Source organism: Alosa sapidissima, chromosome 1, assembly GCF_018492685.1.
Source record: "Alosa sapidissima isolate fAloSap1 chromosome 1, fAloSap1.pri, whole genome shotgun sequence".
NCBI lineage: Eukaryota > Metazoa > Chordata > Actinopteri > Clupeiformes > Clupeidae > Alosa > Alosa sapidissima.
In genome coordinates this window covers 14,023,232-14,039,746 of record NC_055957.1, presented here as the reverse complement: position 1 = coordinate 14,039,746, position 16,515 = coordinate 14,023,232, and the positions used below count along the sequence as shown (strand labels likewise).

General features: G+C 41.0%; 2 protein-coding genes across 2 annotated transcripts in view; one reads left to right on the top strand and one right to left on the bottom strand.

The window, feature by feature from the left end:
- lamc1 (laminin, gamma 1) overlaps window positions 1–7,848 on the bottom strand; it is a 50,363-nt gene extending 42,515 nt beyond the window's left edge. Inside the window, exon 1 of the mRNA XM_042104020.1 lies at window positions 7,109–7,848. Within this exon, the coding sequence (XP_041959954.1) occupies window positions 7,109–7,478 (370 nt within the window). The 5' untranslated portion in view covers window positions 7,479–7,848. The remainder of the gene's footprint in view (window positions 1–7,108) is intronic.
- Window positions 7,849–10,345: 2,497 nt separating this feature from the next.
- LOC121718823 (testicular spindle-associated protein SHCBP1L-like) lies at window positions 10,346–16,406 on the top strand. The gene is made up of 10 exons (XM_042104133.1): window positions 10,346–10,883; window positions 11,097–11,252; window positions 11,458–11,672; window positions 11,817–11,903; window positions 12,992–13,210; window positions 13,305–13,410; window positions 13,642–13,795; window positions 14,838–15,088; window positions 15,306–15,425; window positions 15,844–16,406. The coding sequence occupies exons 1-10, from the start codon at window positions 10,503–10,505 to the stop codon at window positions 16,105–16,107; spliced, it is 1,953 nt and encodes a 650-aa protein (XP_041960067.1). The 5' UTR covers window positions 10,346–10,502; the 3' UTR covers window positions 16,108–16,406.
- The last annotated feature ends 109 nt before the right edge of the window (window positions 16,407–16,515 follow it).

Sequence of the window (16,515 nt, the reverse complement as noted above, 5' to 3'; positions counted from 1 at the left end):
GAAGAGATCATGCTGTGTGGTACATTTAGTTGTGTCGTCTGTCTGACATCAACACTTGCCAAAGCAAATACATGGAGGAAGGGATCTTTCAAAAACAAATCTTGATTATGCCATTAACAGTATAACAATGAGACAACTCTACAAAGATAGGACCGCTATTTGGGCTTGGGGATACAGTCATGCAAGTCTCGACAAAACAGTTTATAGAAGCCAAATATCATTCAGTACTTATTTCACTAAAAATAATAATTTATGAGGGTTTGTTTCTCTGTAGTCTTCCAAATAAAAAAGGCTAAACTGGGCCAAGATCGGATACTATTTGTTATTTTACCACTTCACTTCATAATAACAACGGAAAATCATCATGTGGAGAGTTTGTTCATACAGTCTGAAACTCCATTGGTATCCAATTGGAAAAAAAATGACCTGATGTTCTATGTTGTCCATGCTCCAGAGGGGTAAAAAGCACACCACTGCCATTTTAAGAACATGATCTTGCCTTAAAGCAGCATGCCTTTCAGTCACTAATGCACAGCACATTTGGACAGACCCCTGCACCTACGCCCCACTGGGAAAGTTTTTTACCATCTAACTTCTAACTATCATTTCAAGACAGTAAACTGTATAAAAACACTTATTCTATTAATAATGAAACCAAAATTAAAACAAAAAGTCATGTGAGAGCAGGGGCTGTGATTAAAACAAAATAGGGTAGGACCTTTTCGATTGATTTTTATGAATTCCTTATTTAAACACAGATGACAGACACTTCAGACCAATCAAGGGAGAGATCCAACTGTAGACGATGTCCCACTGTGAGGTCATCACATTTTTTACTGTGGTGTCATGCGAAAATTTGTTTACATGTGGGAACAGCTGTATTTGGCCAAAGGCTGCAAGAGAGGGGTGGATAAAGGGTGTCCTTTTTACACTTCTAAACTCGTCTTTGAAGCCTTTGAAGAGTTTGTTGGAAAAAAGAAACAGTCTTGATATTAGATACGCTTTAAGACAACACCTTGAAAACAGAGATACAAGTAAATTATACTGTATAACATCTGAAGTGTAGTTTGATGAAGCGTACAGACTACAAAGGACAAAACTTGCCCTAGCTAAAAGAACAGCACATGATCATTGACCCAGTCTCACTCATAAGAAGAAACCTAGGCTACTTCAGGAGGAGACCCCTTTTGAATCTTAAAGTTTGTGCTGCTAAATCTAATGGCCAAAGTTGGTTAAACTGTTAATTCAAATGGCATGACATTTAAAAATCAAAAGGTCAGGCTCCCCCTCACTCACTCAAAGAAAGATGTAGAGGTCTGACTATGGTGTGCGATTCCTGAGTGTTGTGGTAAAAATGGAAATGAACACTCATCCATTGCCACTTCACCAGTATTCACCAGTACCAAATTATATGCCCTCGGGATAAAGAGAGGTTTGAATGCCCAATCACGGATACTTTGCTATTAGGAGGGCTGAAGGCAAACAAGATAAGAGCAACTAATTGAGCGTAACCAGAGGGATAAGTTTAAAGAAAGAGTCTCGAAAAACATTACTCAAGAGGTTCCCACAAATGCACATGTATGCATCGATGTTGCAAGAACAAAGACATTTTGAAGTTGACGTAGGCATAAGCATACTTCAAAACGTCTGCGTTTATTCAACATGGATACATGTGTGCATTTGTCTCTAGAATGTATTCCAGTTTTGCTGCTGCAGGCATGTCTGCTAGTGTACTGTACATTTAATCAGTGTTTGAAGTCATCACTCTCCATTGCGGGAATCTACAGTAAAAAATTGTGTGTTTCAACTATAGATTTCTGGGCCCCTTTTCTTCTCTTGTCAATACAGATAGCTACAGTACCTAACTTAAAACATCGTTGCTGGTAATGTAAGCAGTAGTTGTATTCCCAGGATGCAAACATACTAACGAAAACGGGTATCTTTACTGGAAGTAAATAGCGCAAGCATTTTGTCGTCACTCTGCTTTGGCATCCTGGTGATGGAAATGGTGCACGAAACTCTGCACAAACGTATAGCCGTGCCTTGGAACTAAGCTTACACTCAGTCTTTAAACTCAAAAAGACTGAGATCACATTCTATTTGTGTTTGAGTTGAGCTTGTGAGAAAATATTGACTTCACTGCAACATTTTGTGGTTGTGAGAACGGGTATGGGTGGTGAGAACAGAAGCAGAATACAGAAGTGAATTACAAGTTTGCTGTAACCACATCCTTGTCAATGTATGTGCCAATAGGCATCAACATGTTCAATGTAGCATGGGGCACCCATCAATTTCCAACAGGAGGACAAACTTTCTGATTCTTACTAACTAGCATACTACTACCCTGTAGTAGCCCCAAACTTTGCGGAGGAAAAATATAATAAAAAAACTAAAAAAAAAAACTAAAGAAAATGCACAATTTCAGTGCATTTTCAGACACTACCCTGAAGGACACTACTCTACTACATCTCACGGTCCCATGATACACAAATTAATCCATGGCTCGCAAGGAATCCCATCTACTCTGAACATCCACACCCAGATATCAGAGTACACCAACACTTCCTGACAGCATGATCTGTTCTCAGGAGTTTATGACAAAAATCCAACCACAATCACCACAGCAAAGAAGGGGGAAGGGCAGTCATCATTATCCATTGGGGGACAGGCCAGGTGACCACTGGGTTTCCTCCATCAAATGAACATGTCCTTGTATTCCAACAAATGAAGCAGCACTGCAGCTCCCCTTCACTACAACAAAGCAATTAAGTGGGTTCCCCCCCAGAAAGCGCTCATACCGGCAAGGATCAACAGCTCACAATGGCTTTATCACAGGGAAATGAGGAAGACTGGGAAGGAGTCCTGCATTTTGTCCTCTCTGGGTGGTCCAACCACTCATACAATTACCACAGCCACAAACTGGTTAATCCAACTCCACATTCACAGAGAGACACAAGTGTAAGAATTCATGCTCCAAAACCAAACCACAGGAGATTTGAAACACAGACCAGCTGTCATTTTGGCTCGGATTTGGTAATTAGACAATAAGGTTAATCAGACCCCTCAGAGTACAACATAAATACAGAGGAGTCCTATAAACACAAGCTTCCCACAGTGAGATCATACCACCTTAAACATAACAATAGGTTATAACCAGATGACTCGTTCTTGTCCAGTCTCCCTCTCTTGCTCCAACTGGTATAATTTGGACCAGCTGGTCCCTCTTCAGAAATGACATGTACTTTGATGGAGTTTGGGGAAAAAAAACCCCGAGAGGGACCAGGGAGACCCTTGGGCCCACAAAACATTCTCCTCCTCACTTTCCCACACTAAAAGATCCCCTTCCCATCTCTTACTCAGAGCTGAAGGAGGAGGAGACAGACTGGGGGGAGAGACGAGAGAGAGGAAATAGGAAGAGTAGCAAAGATAGAGGAGGAAAGAAAGAGAGGGACATGGTGACATGGGGAAAATAAAGACCACTTAGAGAGCTGAGTGGGTGGGTGTGTCTGTGTGGGGGGGGGGGGTATTTGTGCTTGAGTGTGATTCACACAGAAAGATGGAAACAGAGGGAGAGCTCTTCCTATGCAGAGGCCAAGTGTGGCTTTATTTCTGTCAAGTACTTTAGGGTTACTGTTTGGTCAGTTTGCTGAACATTCTCGTAGACACCTCACTGCTTGAGAGCTGGTTCCCAAGCAAGCAGTCCACATGTTCACGGCAGATGTGTTGTCTTAAGGCACCCCCGAGGACAGTGATTTTGGAGGATATCATACACTGCTTTGAATAGCCCGAGAAAAATGCACACGATTGCCAGCAGATAGTCCAGCTTTAAGTGATTAAAGTGCAGATGTACACAGCTCCCTTCCCATTTAAAGACGTGGGGAAAACAAGGCCTGCTTCTGTACTGAATGGGCATGTAGACAGCATATGCAACACAGCTGTGTCTCCTCGCCTGAAAAAAAATCATGGATTTCAGAGCCGCTAGAACAAATTCCCATCTCCAATCCTTTTCCTTCCGCAAACCACAAACTGGAGACGTTTACATTTATCCAATAGGTTATAACTTTTGATGATCTCAAGGAAAGACACTGAATGAACGAAAATATGAGCAGTGAAGTATTAAGGGCAAAACATAACAACAGACCGACAGAACAGCAATTCAAAACAGCCTCAAACAATCTATGTAGCTCACTGTTAATGTCAGGCAGACACCACATTAAGAGCAAAACTATTATCTTCATCACTGGCTTGTGGTTGAAGCATGGTGCCATTAGAAACACTGAGATAAACAGAGTACCATTTAGCTGATCAGTGCCCAAATCCGCAAAATTCTACAGGTTAGTGATTTACACGTCATGACATTTACATAGTAATGTGTAAAATATGTCAACGTTATGCATCCTGTAACTAGCAAAACAACATTTTTGAACTTAGTTTGAATTTTCTCCTATATCTTGTATATGCACCACAGCACCGTGCAACAAGTTTATCAGATACTAACAGACATCCAACAACAAGATTAAAAATCAGATTTTCAGTTTCCATTTGCTCTCGTCTCTCATACAAGGTCTTACAGCTGGGTAACTTTTTTACCTTAGCCATCAGGGAGGCACTATTGTATATTTTACAAGTGTTATGAGCATTCTTAACCAAGTAATATCAACAGCTCAGCACAAAGATGTATCAGAGACATGCTGGACAGCTAGAGCAATAAATACAAAAATATATCAGGATCCTTCAGGCATAAATCTATACGTCAATATTTGATAACATGAGAGGGCAACTAATAAAGTGTTATGGTGTAGACTCTATGCCCACAACCATTTATAAATACTGAGAAATGTAAATCTATCTTGTTAGCCTCTCCTCCCTCCTTCCCACTTGCTAACCTAGAGACTACTTCATCTTTCCCAAAGGACTCTGTTCGTGTCATGTCAGGACATGTCAGCTTCCTGCCTAAAACCAGCCCAGGGAGAGAGAATAAAAGAGATAAAACTCATCAAAGGCTTGACACATGGAAAATAAAGATTAAGTTAAAGCAGTCGTTTTGTTTGACCAAGTGACCAAAACCTGGACATTTTACACCTCCTTAGACAGAACGGCCAATTAAAGAGTTACGTCCACCCTGATCTAATTTCCTGTAAATAAGGGAAATGTACAAGAGGTTGTCCACTTTTGCGGATGACTATCCAATGTCACAGCTAATTAGAGGGCACTGTCCTAAACTGTTTTGACTAGTCTTAAAAGAAAACTACAAATCTCTCAAATTGCTGCAAAATTACCCAGAGAGTTAGAATTTGAATTCTCTCTCTCTCGAAAAAAAAGTAATTCTATAGGCTACACAGATAGAATATGTTTTATGGCATCATCATAATACCACAACTTCAAATAAATGAATCATTACTAAATTGGTAATTTTTAGTTAGCCTAATCAGAGGGAAGCTACCAAAAATACTTGGCTCATGCAGATTGGTGTCTCACCCTAAACAGAAATGTTGTGCAGAAGCAGAATTAATCTAGACACTGGCTATATTAATGTAAAGGGGCAACCACCATCTCCACCATTGTTGCCTCTGACAGCTGCTTTCAGCTGATTGGCCACTCTGATGCTCTCCTTTCCTAAACCAGAAGTCCAGCGTATCGTTTTGCTTAGGGAGGCAGAAATTCAATGATTCGTGTAATGCAAACAATTTCATCAGTGAACTCACGCCTGCAGAGTGAGAATGAGAAACTAGCAGAGGGGTCATACCATGCAGAGAGCCCTAAGCCTGCCATGAAACTTTCAATGTTCAGGGATTTGAATTTAATGATTCCAAAGGAGGGCTTGATTAAATCTTCATATAAGTCGAATTAACACTAATAAATTTACAGAATTTACAAGTTAATTAAGAAAAAATAAGTTTGCCTTTGGTCAGCCAGAAACTGGATGACAAAATGCAAGCACAGACAGTACAATGCCAAAAAAATAACAACTCTGAGATTTAACATTTACTCAACTAAAAAAAACAGATAGCCTAAAGCATAATGCAGCATGGAGAAAGCCTTTAAGAAAGGAAAAACAGTCTTTTAAACACTTCTTTTGCAAACCTTATCTGGTGAAAATTACACCATACCCACTTTCTCTGTTTTTAATTTCATTCATAATATCATATAGGTTTGTCTTTCAAACTGAACCTGACAATTGTCTTTCAGTAGGCCTACATGACAGCCACTAACAACAGGCATTTGATGCATCGACCCTGGTGGGGCTGCTTTAAGTCAATACGTGGTATTATCATGACTAGTTGACATGCCTTGTGTCTTGATAATAGGTCTCCAGTGAAACCAGATCTGGCAGGTAGGCTATGCAGCCTCTACCTTATGATTACCTTTAACAGAGAGGAATCTGACGCCATCTTGTTGAGAAGATAACACAAAAGAAAGGTTTATTAAGATAGCAAAATAATATTTTATCTGTAGTTGTTAGGAAGAGATATCGCAGTAGTGATTGCATCGGCTCCTTGCGAAAAGCACTGGCAAAAACTGAAAGAGGGAAGTGTGTAACCGGAGGGCATAAACTTATCGTCGTAAAAGAACAATCATGACTGCACTATCCTAGAATTCCAAACGTCCTCCAAAAACACTTTCAGAGAGCGTGCCAGGTTAAATTTTACCAGACAATTCCCACCGGCCAAAGGTTTTTCCAAGTTCTTTTAAAAGTAACAGCTGTAACAATAGGCTGGGTTCATGTCAGCTGCCGTTTGCCAGGGGAGTACTGGAAAGGCTAGAGCATACATGGCTGCAAAATTCACGAAGAGCCATGTAACAGTTTTGGACGGCCCCACCAGATTCATGACACAGCCGTGTTCAAAAAGTGTGAAGGCTGCCAATATCGACAGGCAAGGTTAGCTAGCATACACAAACTCTGTGCAGTAGCCTGGGCCTAGCGTTATCCAACAACATAAACTACTGTAAGCAAATTACTATAAAAGCAATCACAGTGAAAGACACTCAACACTATTCAAGTGCAAGATTGGTCCATAAAGGTGGCTGACCTAATATGGAATGAGGTGGTCCGAAACATATGCTACAGGTTTGCAAAATGGCATTTATTCCCTAAAATGATTCTTACCCAAGTGAAGCGTCAGATTGATGGAGTTGGGATACTGGATGCCTGCCAACATAGTTTGACTTTGCCACCAGGTGGTATCCATTTGGTTGTTATAATCAGTGAGGTACACAGCGCTATGATGTTGCTTAGGGTCCCTGGCATTGCAGATGTGGCACGACTTCGTGACCCCTGTCACTCCGGTCTGTACACAGTATTCTTCGGGAGGGGAGCCGCAAGTGTTGGTAGCTACCACGGTTACATTGAAAGCGGCGTTGACGAACTCGGGCATGCACCGTTGAGGCCGAGCGGATTCGTCCACACATTCATCCATTGCACAATGGCTGCATGCAGCCCAAAAAGTCAATAAGATCACAACGCGTAGAAAACGCATGGTTTAGTCCGTGTTAACTGGAAGTTGAAACTTTCTATAACTAATCAAGTTCCCTCTCTCCCTGCAGCTTCTGGGATCTGCGGTAACTCTCCTGTTACCGTGTTCGCGGAAAAATAAATAAAATCATGCGGAAAAGTGTGTAACTCGATTTTCACGTACAAGAGCGGTTCCTCAGCCTTAATGATCCCCCTCTAAGGCGCACTCTCCTCTCCTTCTCTTTTGCAAACTTCCACGGTCTCAACACTTTTGTCACCCCCGCATTGGAAAAACTTTTGAAGGAAAAGAACTATCCGACAACACCCTAGCAGCTAGTGCGCAAGTCAAAGAACTTAAAAAAATTCCCTACGTCTACTTCCGCCTGAAGGATGCTTTGATGATCAGCCGACCCGCTGTAAAAGGCAAGTCCCAATGGCTGCGGTTTAGGGGCTAACATGGATGGGAGTGGCTAAAGGGAGAGGGGCGTATGGGCAAACTTTTCAATGGCCAGGCCCTCTGTCAACTTTCGTGACCTAGGCGCAGTAGGCGTAAACAACCCAGTTCAAGCCCAATTAATCCAATTTTTAAATAATGTCAATTCATTAAAGTAGCAGAAAAGTAGTCATAATATAGTCTACCTGAATTGGAATAAAAACAACAACAACAAAAAACAAGAGTAGCCGATGCAAAATTTACTTCATAGAGGGCAGAATGCTTTCAAATATCCCAGATGAAACCTTACTATTTCATAATAATAGCCTACTTTTTAATCTCAAAATTGCCCCCTAAATTTCTACACACTCATTGCCACAATTTAAGGAAACTGGTGCTGAGGCTTGCTCTGGTTGCTTAGTAAGTTCAAAGAGCAAGGTTAAATATATTCGGTAGGGCAAGGGTGTCTCTTAAACAGGAAACCCAGAATAGCAGTATGGATGGTAACTGTTTATGGCATGCAAGTCTTGAATTACATTGCAGCCCTTATAGAATCCACGTTCTGTTGGCCTGAAAACCATTTTAGAGATTACATGGATTTTAGTTTATGATGCATTGTAGCTGCATGCTTCATTGATAACTTTCATCATTGAGGTATTTCATAGTCTTTCAATTTGTTTCTTGAAAATGATAATGTGTTGTATTTCATTAATGTGCCAGACATCTGTTTAGTAAACAACTATTTAGAGCTATATAGAAATGCCGATCAATCAAGTAACCTATAAAGAAACATAAAGCACGTAATGGGTTAATACTAATAGGAACTGAACGATGAAAGCACACATAAACTAATGTTACAGAATTCCTACATAGTGGCACCAAAGACCTACACCACACCTCACCAAAACTTAGCAATGCCAAACACTAAATTCCCCACCTCTGTGTAAACATCCTCTAAAGCTTTGTGTGTGTTCACACAACAAACAGTTTGATGGGGGTGGAGTAGAGTTAACTTCAGAGAGAGTTAATTTCAGTTGGCCTAATACGATCTGTTTCTCTGGGATAGCCTAAACATAGGCCTATAGCCTCTCTTAATGGTTTAGCCTACACAATGTATTTTCATTGAAGGGAAAATGGTACATTTTACAATGTGTATTAAACTGTATCAAACGTTAATAAACAAAGTGTCAAATGTGCACTTATCACTGAATACAATAAAATAAAATTCAAAAGGAAGTAGTATCTTTCCAGTAATGGATCTGAAAGGTGAGTAACCTGAATCAAACACTTTTTGGGCAAGAATTATGAATAGGCCTACAACTTACTTTACTCACACTATGCCATCCATACCGTAACCGAGTAGCCTATGTTTGACCCCCAAATCCGGTTTGCTTGACCAGTGTGATCACACTGTACTGTAGCTGGGCACGGTACGTTTATCCGCGCTGGGTCTGCTTGAGGAGGCGGACTCGGGCACGGTGCGGTTGGGCTTATGATCACGCCTATGCAAAGATGCGCCACCTCAACCATTCCTGGGTACAGTTTGATGGTATAGTGTGAGTGCAGACCAAGAACGGGAGAGAACCGTAGGCTTACTCCGGCACGGTACAAGTGAACTAGGCCCAGTGTTGAGTATGCCCTTAGAGCCTTTCTTCTCCATCTAACCACTCAAAGAATGGAAACTACCACATCTTTTGTGTCTGACAATTTCCTTCCTTTCTCATCACCTGTCGGATTTTTCTCTTCTGCTGTTGTATTGAGCTCATCCATTATTACCATGTCACCCATCAATCTTTCCCTTTCAACAGAGCCAGAAATTGGGGCTAGCAGTGTTAGATTTATTCTTCAGTGTCAAAAGTGCACACACTGTCAACACTCTCTGTCAGAGTCATTCCAGTTCTCCAAACTCAAACAGAAGGCCATCCTGCCATTTCAAGCTCAGACATGCTTCAACGTGCATTGTCTCGGTATAAGGACCTAGAGCACATTAAGCAGTAATTGTTCTCCAAGGGGACTTTACTTTGGATGTTGGTGGTATGTGTTCAGCAATCACCAGAATTTACCCTAGGGGTATTCAGACTTTGGTACAAAGATATATACATTGTTTGTATTCCCCTTTTATGTAGGCTATAATCAGATTAAGTCACTGACACATCAACACATTCCAATCAGGTTGATACTGTAATTAAGATAATAGGCTACTCAATGATTGTTCCAAGAATTATTTAGCAAATGAAAATGTGGCCTTGGTGAACAGGACTAGCCCATTTTTTAAATAATTTCAACTGTCCTATTATGCACGTTGTGGGTCGTTGCAATTATGAGGAAAACAGCTAATCTTTGGGCCCCCCCTAATGGTGAAATGAGGAACAGCAGTTAAATGTTAAAAGTTGTATTTTTCTTACACACTGGGGGAGCAGGTGGGATTTATGGCATACAATTTGGCCAATTTCCCGCGCATTTGTACATCCAGGAGGCCGCGGCTCGCGAGTGGGCCTAGTCGGGTGAAAGTTGATAAGACGGCGCAAGAAGCTAAGTGCTATCCAACTGTCTGGGTAACAAGAGACTTTACCTCAGCATTCTTGCTACACCGCACCCAGGAGAACAAATTAAGTGATGGCAACGTGTGCGGACTCGGATGTCCCTGTGTCGTTCGTTGAGGGAAGCACGAAGGAAAACGACGACGTTACGAATGAAGATGATTGTGAAACTCTGCACTTGTCTGGGAGAAATTCGAAAACGCCACCCAATAGCCCCACAAGGCCCTGCAGTAACGCCAGTGCAGCTAGCACAGACGTTGTCGTTACGACTCCTAAAGGTGCTAAGAGTAAAGTGCCGCTGGCTAGAAAACTCCTGACTCCAAACCCCGATGGCGAAGATCCAGATGATATCATGGAAGAGGCAGAGGTGTTACCTCAAATACATATTTCAAAAAAATCGTATTCTTTTGAGGAAAGGGTGGCCCTTCACTGTGATAAGATGATTGGACCTTGTTCGGTAAGGCTTAACGCTACACAGTTAGCTAACGCTAATGTCAACTGAAGAAAGTTCAAATTAACTTAGCCTACTTGTCATCACTTAAGTTAGCAAACAAGCTAATTATATTATAAACACAACTTTCAATTGGGGCAAATGTAAATACGTTGACTTTTATATTGATTATGTCTATATTTCATATTAAGTTATAATTTCGTTTACCGTCGCTTTTAGGCTGAAGATGCAGATGAAGCCATCAGCTATTACATTACAGACAAACTTGTCGACGCTCCGTTCTGGACAGCAGTGTGGAAAACAGCGCCTGAAGTTTTGCTTGTAACATCAAACAGTGACATTGGAGACTTGCCATTCATTGGCGTTCTTGTCGAGGTCAATAAGTCCACCTTACATTGATTAGCAAACCATTCAAGAAACACCCTCACTAAGAATGAAGTTGCATGATTAACTAACATTACTATCCTCATTATTAAGCTCCGTTTTGATTGAATAATTTTGAAATCACTCAAATGAAATCACTTATATGACCTTTCAATTATTTCTTTCAACATTTTACATAACCATTATCATATTATAGGTAAACTGCACGGGATGTGAAGGGAAATCACAGCCTCTTCGAGTTTCAGTGTCTGTTGCTGAACCATATTCCTCCAATATTGCCAATCTGCCACGAGAACTTGTGGAAGATATTTTGAGGGAACACGATCACACTGTGCCAATCCTTGACGTCTATCCAGTTGAGGGCCAGGATCCTGATGTAGACAACATTGCAGAGGCTTTGGAGCATGCAAGGTAAAATTTGCTGTGTTGTAATAAGTATTAACACACAACAAAAAGATCTAGCATGTGGCTGAATAATTAAAGTAGCTATACTTTGCTGTGCTTTCAACCGACAATATTTGTATTCCTTAAATGATTGACAATGACACTCCACAGGTTTTTCTATGATTTTCTCTGGAGAGATTGGGATGATGAAGAGGAGTGTGATGAGTATGCTGGACTCATTGAGAAACGCATACAACTGTGAGTTGTCAAGCTTGTTAAAATTATAATGGCAGTGTTAAAAATAAAATTGTTGAATTCCTGCTACAATTTATATGTGTGTATTTAAAGTGTAGAACTTTTTTGACGTTAATGTTTTATTATGCCCTTTAACAGAACAGGATTTTTACAACATAATCAGAAATGCAATACTGAAAGTAAAATTATTTTTGGGTCATTCCACATCAATAAAAAAGAAAAAAATGCAGGTCAAATTGGTGTTTTTAAAAAGAAGGGATCATGGAGAATAAAGAAAAAACATATCTAAAAAAAACCTTTGTACAATCCCACAAGGTCTTGGGTGCTCTGAAAATGAGATCCAAAATGATTTTTCAGACTTGTGAGGTCTGCTGTTCAGACCCTGAAGGAATTTATTTTCTGTTCATTGTTTTTTGTGAGAGTGTTTCTACCTATCTCAATAAGGAAAATAAATTAAGAGCCTATGTTGATTACAAATATGTCTTCTGAAGGCCTAAAGGGGCGGTGGTAGTGTAGTGGTTAAGGAGCTGGGCTAGTGTGCAGTAGCCTGAAAGTTGTCCCGGGGACAATGTGATCCCTTGTAATATAGCTGACATATGTAAGTCACTTTGGTCAAGAAGTGTCTGCTAAATGTAATGTAATGTAATGTAATGTAAACAGAGCCTATCCAAAAACTCCAATAAAATTTTTATCAACTTTGAGGGACAGCTATGACCATGCAGGATCATCCAGACCAAACGTGACGATTTTGCTACATACTATTCCTATTTATGTACCAGCATGTAAAATGTGAGCCTTCTACATGGTTTAGTTCTTGTGCTGTGGGCTTGGAAACACAATTGACACCCCCTCCCCCTGTTAAACTGGCTGTATCTTGGAAAGTATTGATCTTGCATTAAAGTAATTTTACAGTGTGTCTCCTGAGTAACATAGGTACGTACACCTGGTAATTTTTTCAAAATGTTTTGAGACCTAAGTGCGTGGGCCCTGGTTGAATTGACATGGAATTACCCTTCTCCTCACATTTGTATTATTGCCTTATGGCTTCTTAACTAAATACAGTCATCATTTGAATTTTAATATACCTGCAGACACTACGACATCCAGGATGGAACAATTCCAGGGCCAATTAGCGAGCGCTACAGACGGACTCTGGAAGAATACCGCAGCAAGAGGCTGGAGCTCACCAAGTTCCAGTCCAGCATCAGAGGGGACGCCTCACCCGGGGAGGCTGTGGAGTGCTGGAAGAAATACTACGAGATGTCCATGCTCTGTGGCCTTCTGAAGTTCTGGGAAGATCTAAGACTTAGGAAAGAACAGTATTGAAAAATGGATGCCATTTAGGTGTGTCTATGGATAGTGAGAGTGTCACTTGGATTGTGAAACTGTTCTGTCCTTCTACAGAAGCCATGGGCCATTTTACCCCAGAATCTACAAGCGCAGAAAAGGACAGAGACTGAATGGAAAGAAGGTCACTCACATAGTGGCACAAATGATGACTACAGACATGGTGAGCTGGAACACACGTTAACATCTTAAAAACTGTAAAACAAATAGTTTGCAATAGTTAATAATTTTCAATTATGTGGTTTACTTGTACATTCTGTCCTAATAATGTTAGAAGCCATTTAATGTCATTAGTTGGCTAATTAAGCCTAACAGTTAAATGACTGCATATACTGGGCTAGTGGCATTATCTTTTACTTATGGTCTGTGGTAAATGTGTGGTGGCTCCACCCAGATCAAGAGCTTTGCTGAGGACACGCTGATTCAGCAGCACGAGACGCTGCCTGAGGCTCTGGATGCATGTTACTCCGGAGACACAGTGGTAATTTTCCCTGGGGACTACAAAGCTGCTGCGCTGGCGTCTCTCACTGATGACATCACCATCAAAGGTACCAAATCATGTCCGAATGAGGAGGGCGAAAGGCTAATATGTACGCCCCGATTACAGCATAGTGAAGTGGGAAATTCTCTGTTTTAATCTGTTTCCACTAAGCATTTCCCCTCATCGTTCTTGTCCATTTTATTACCATAGGAAAACGAATGTCTGAGTTCATAGAATTCTGTTGTAAGATTAAGATTTGGACACAATTGGTTTGCATTTCCAAGGTCATCTCTAAAATACAAAATGTTTTTAAAATGTGGTTCGGATGTCTGATGAGTTACAGTTTTTTCAGTCGCTTTGGGGCATCTCTTGAATCATAATTACCATAAACACAACAGTTAGTGCATTTCTCAAAACAATTAATGCAAACTGTACCGCATAGTGTATTACCTACAAAAGTGCTATGTTAGAATGTTGTTTATAGACTAGCTCTGCTTTTATCTCTTTGTACCATCCAAGGTTGTGTTGAAACTCACAAGGTCTTGGCTAAAGCAACTATCTGTAACATGCTATTCGATTATCTAACAGGCAGACCAGACAGTTCACACACGACTGTGTTGCCAAGCATGACAACAACAGCATCGCTATATTCACGCATCACACCACAGAGATTGGGTTAATAGGCAATAGTGATGAAAAGGGCCTAGAAGAAGAGTGAAGTGGAAGACTTTTTATCATCATGTGGTGCCATGACAACACTCTCTAAATGTCACTAAGACAAGAGAAATCATTGACTTCAGAACAGAGAAACAAACAGAGCAAGTCACATTCCTATATCCATCCATGAGTCATCTTTTGAGCTCGTTAATAACTGTAGATTCCTTGTTCTACACATCTGACACCCTCACATGGTCTCTCAACACAAACTGCATTCTCAAGAAAGTTCAGCAGAGGCTGTACTTTCAAAGATGTCTCAAGACCTTTAGCATGGGCACCAAAGTTCTTGTGAACTTACAGCACTGCTCCATCCAAAGCATAATTGACAGACTGTGTGGTTTGGCAGTCACTGAATATACCACTTTGAAGGATTGGGTTTCTGTTATTTCCAGGGGCTGGAGAGCGGCAAGAGGTGGTGATCATCTCCCACCCGTCCCATGACAACTTTGTGGCCTCCAAAGCTGCTCAGGTTACGCTGCAGAACCTGACCCTAGTGCAGCGTGGCACATGCGATGGCATCGTGGTGGTGGAGTCAGGCCGCATGACTCTGGAGAACTGTGTGCTCAGGTGCGAGGGCACAGGTGTGTGTGTGCTGACCGGGGCGTCACTCATCATGTCCAACTGTGAAGTCACTGGTGCACAGGTAAAACACTGACACACTGTTTAACATCAGCTCAGGAGAGACATATTATGAAAGGGCATGTCAGTTCTCACCTTCCACTCACCCTGTTGCATGTTAATACTCTCTTGATTGCAGCTATATCTCAACGGTGTCAGTTACTGAATAATAATTTAATGAAAGTTTGTAGCCAGGCTACTGTATCGCCTGTAAGTCATGTTTTGTGTGGAAACTTTATCAGGGAGCAGGGATAGAGCTCTACCCAGGAAGCTGTGCAGAGCTGAATGGAAATGAGATACACCACTGCAGCAACCCCTCCACCAAGGACATTAAGAGCGCCCTCGGAGGCATCAACATGAAGGTACAGACTCTTCTCCCGGTCATTTTAAAAGAATCATTTTTTTTGATTTTGTAAGAGAAAACACTATCTCTTGAATGGCTAACTTGGGCACACTATCATGTAGCCAATCAGGATAAGCAGTGGTTAGATCTAGCTGCTAGTTTGCAGTCATCGGTCCTTCATTGTGAGGTAATGTTTATCTAGAGTTGAACTTTGACAGCAGCATTGTTTTATCAGAATTAAGTAGATGTTTAAATTAAGCTACTTTCAGTGTAGTGTTTGTTTTTGTTAGTGAATGTCCAAGTTAAAGTTTAATGTTATGGCTGGATGACATATACTGTACTGCCACATACTGCTATAAATCCAATTGCACCATTTGTCATGATTTGTGGCAGATTAAATGATAATGAAAGCACTAAATTCTGCTCTTTACTGCCAGGTCCTTCCTCAGCCCCAGCTGAAACTGTCTAACAATCACATCCATGACAACCAGGGCTATGGGGTGACTATCCTAGTGCCTGACAACAGCCCCTGCAGTGTGACTCACGATGAGCCGGAGTGCACGGCCGCAGGAGACAAGAGTGAGACAGGCCAACTGTCCAAGGCCATCCAGAACCTTAGTCTGGAGATGAGCACTAACAAGTTAGAGTCCAACAGCATGGGAGAAGTAGGCCTTCTGCACAAGATGTGGACAATTGCTTAAGCTTGCGACTTTGAAAAACTGTCGAGGGTAACTGAACAGTTCACTGGTAATAGTTGTGTCTGGAGAATAAATTCTGTTCACAAAGATGTGAAAGTTACACGTCACAAATGTAGGGATAATTTTGATCAAACTACATTCTTACAAAGTTTTTAATACCTTGTTTTCATTGGTTGTGTCTTTTGTTATGCCTGCCCTCTGGGTACGTGTTGAATATTTCAAGTATACAGTATTACAAATGGACACATTTGAGTTTTTGAAACCTTGTGGAAAATGAATTAATAAAGTTTTTGATTATTGTTCTTTTGATTGTTTATAAATCAACTTTACAGACATGGATGCAGACGTGAATATAAATACAATAGATGACAGCACAGTATGGTCGAATCAATTACTGCAAGCATTTCCATA

Bases quoted from the DNA above. Each gene is read 5' to 3' on its own strand.
- LOC121718823 (XM_042104133.1), top strand. From the start codon at position 10,503: ATGGCAACGTGTGCGGACTCGGATGTCCCTGTGTCGTTCGTTGAGGGA. The intron at 13,211-13,304 runs GAAAGAACAGTA...GTCCTTCTACAG, and splicing joins TGGGAAGATCTAAGACTTAG to AAGCCATGGGCCATTTTACC. The intron at 13,411-13,641 runs GTGAGCTGGAAC...GGCTCCACCCAG, and splicing joins AAATGATGACTACAGACATG to ATCAAGAGCTTTGCTGAGGA.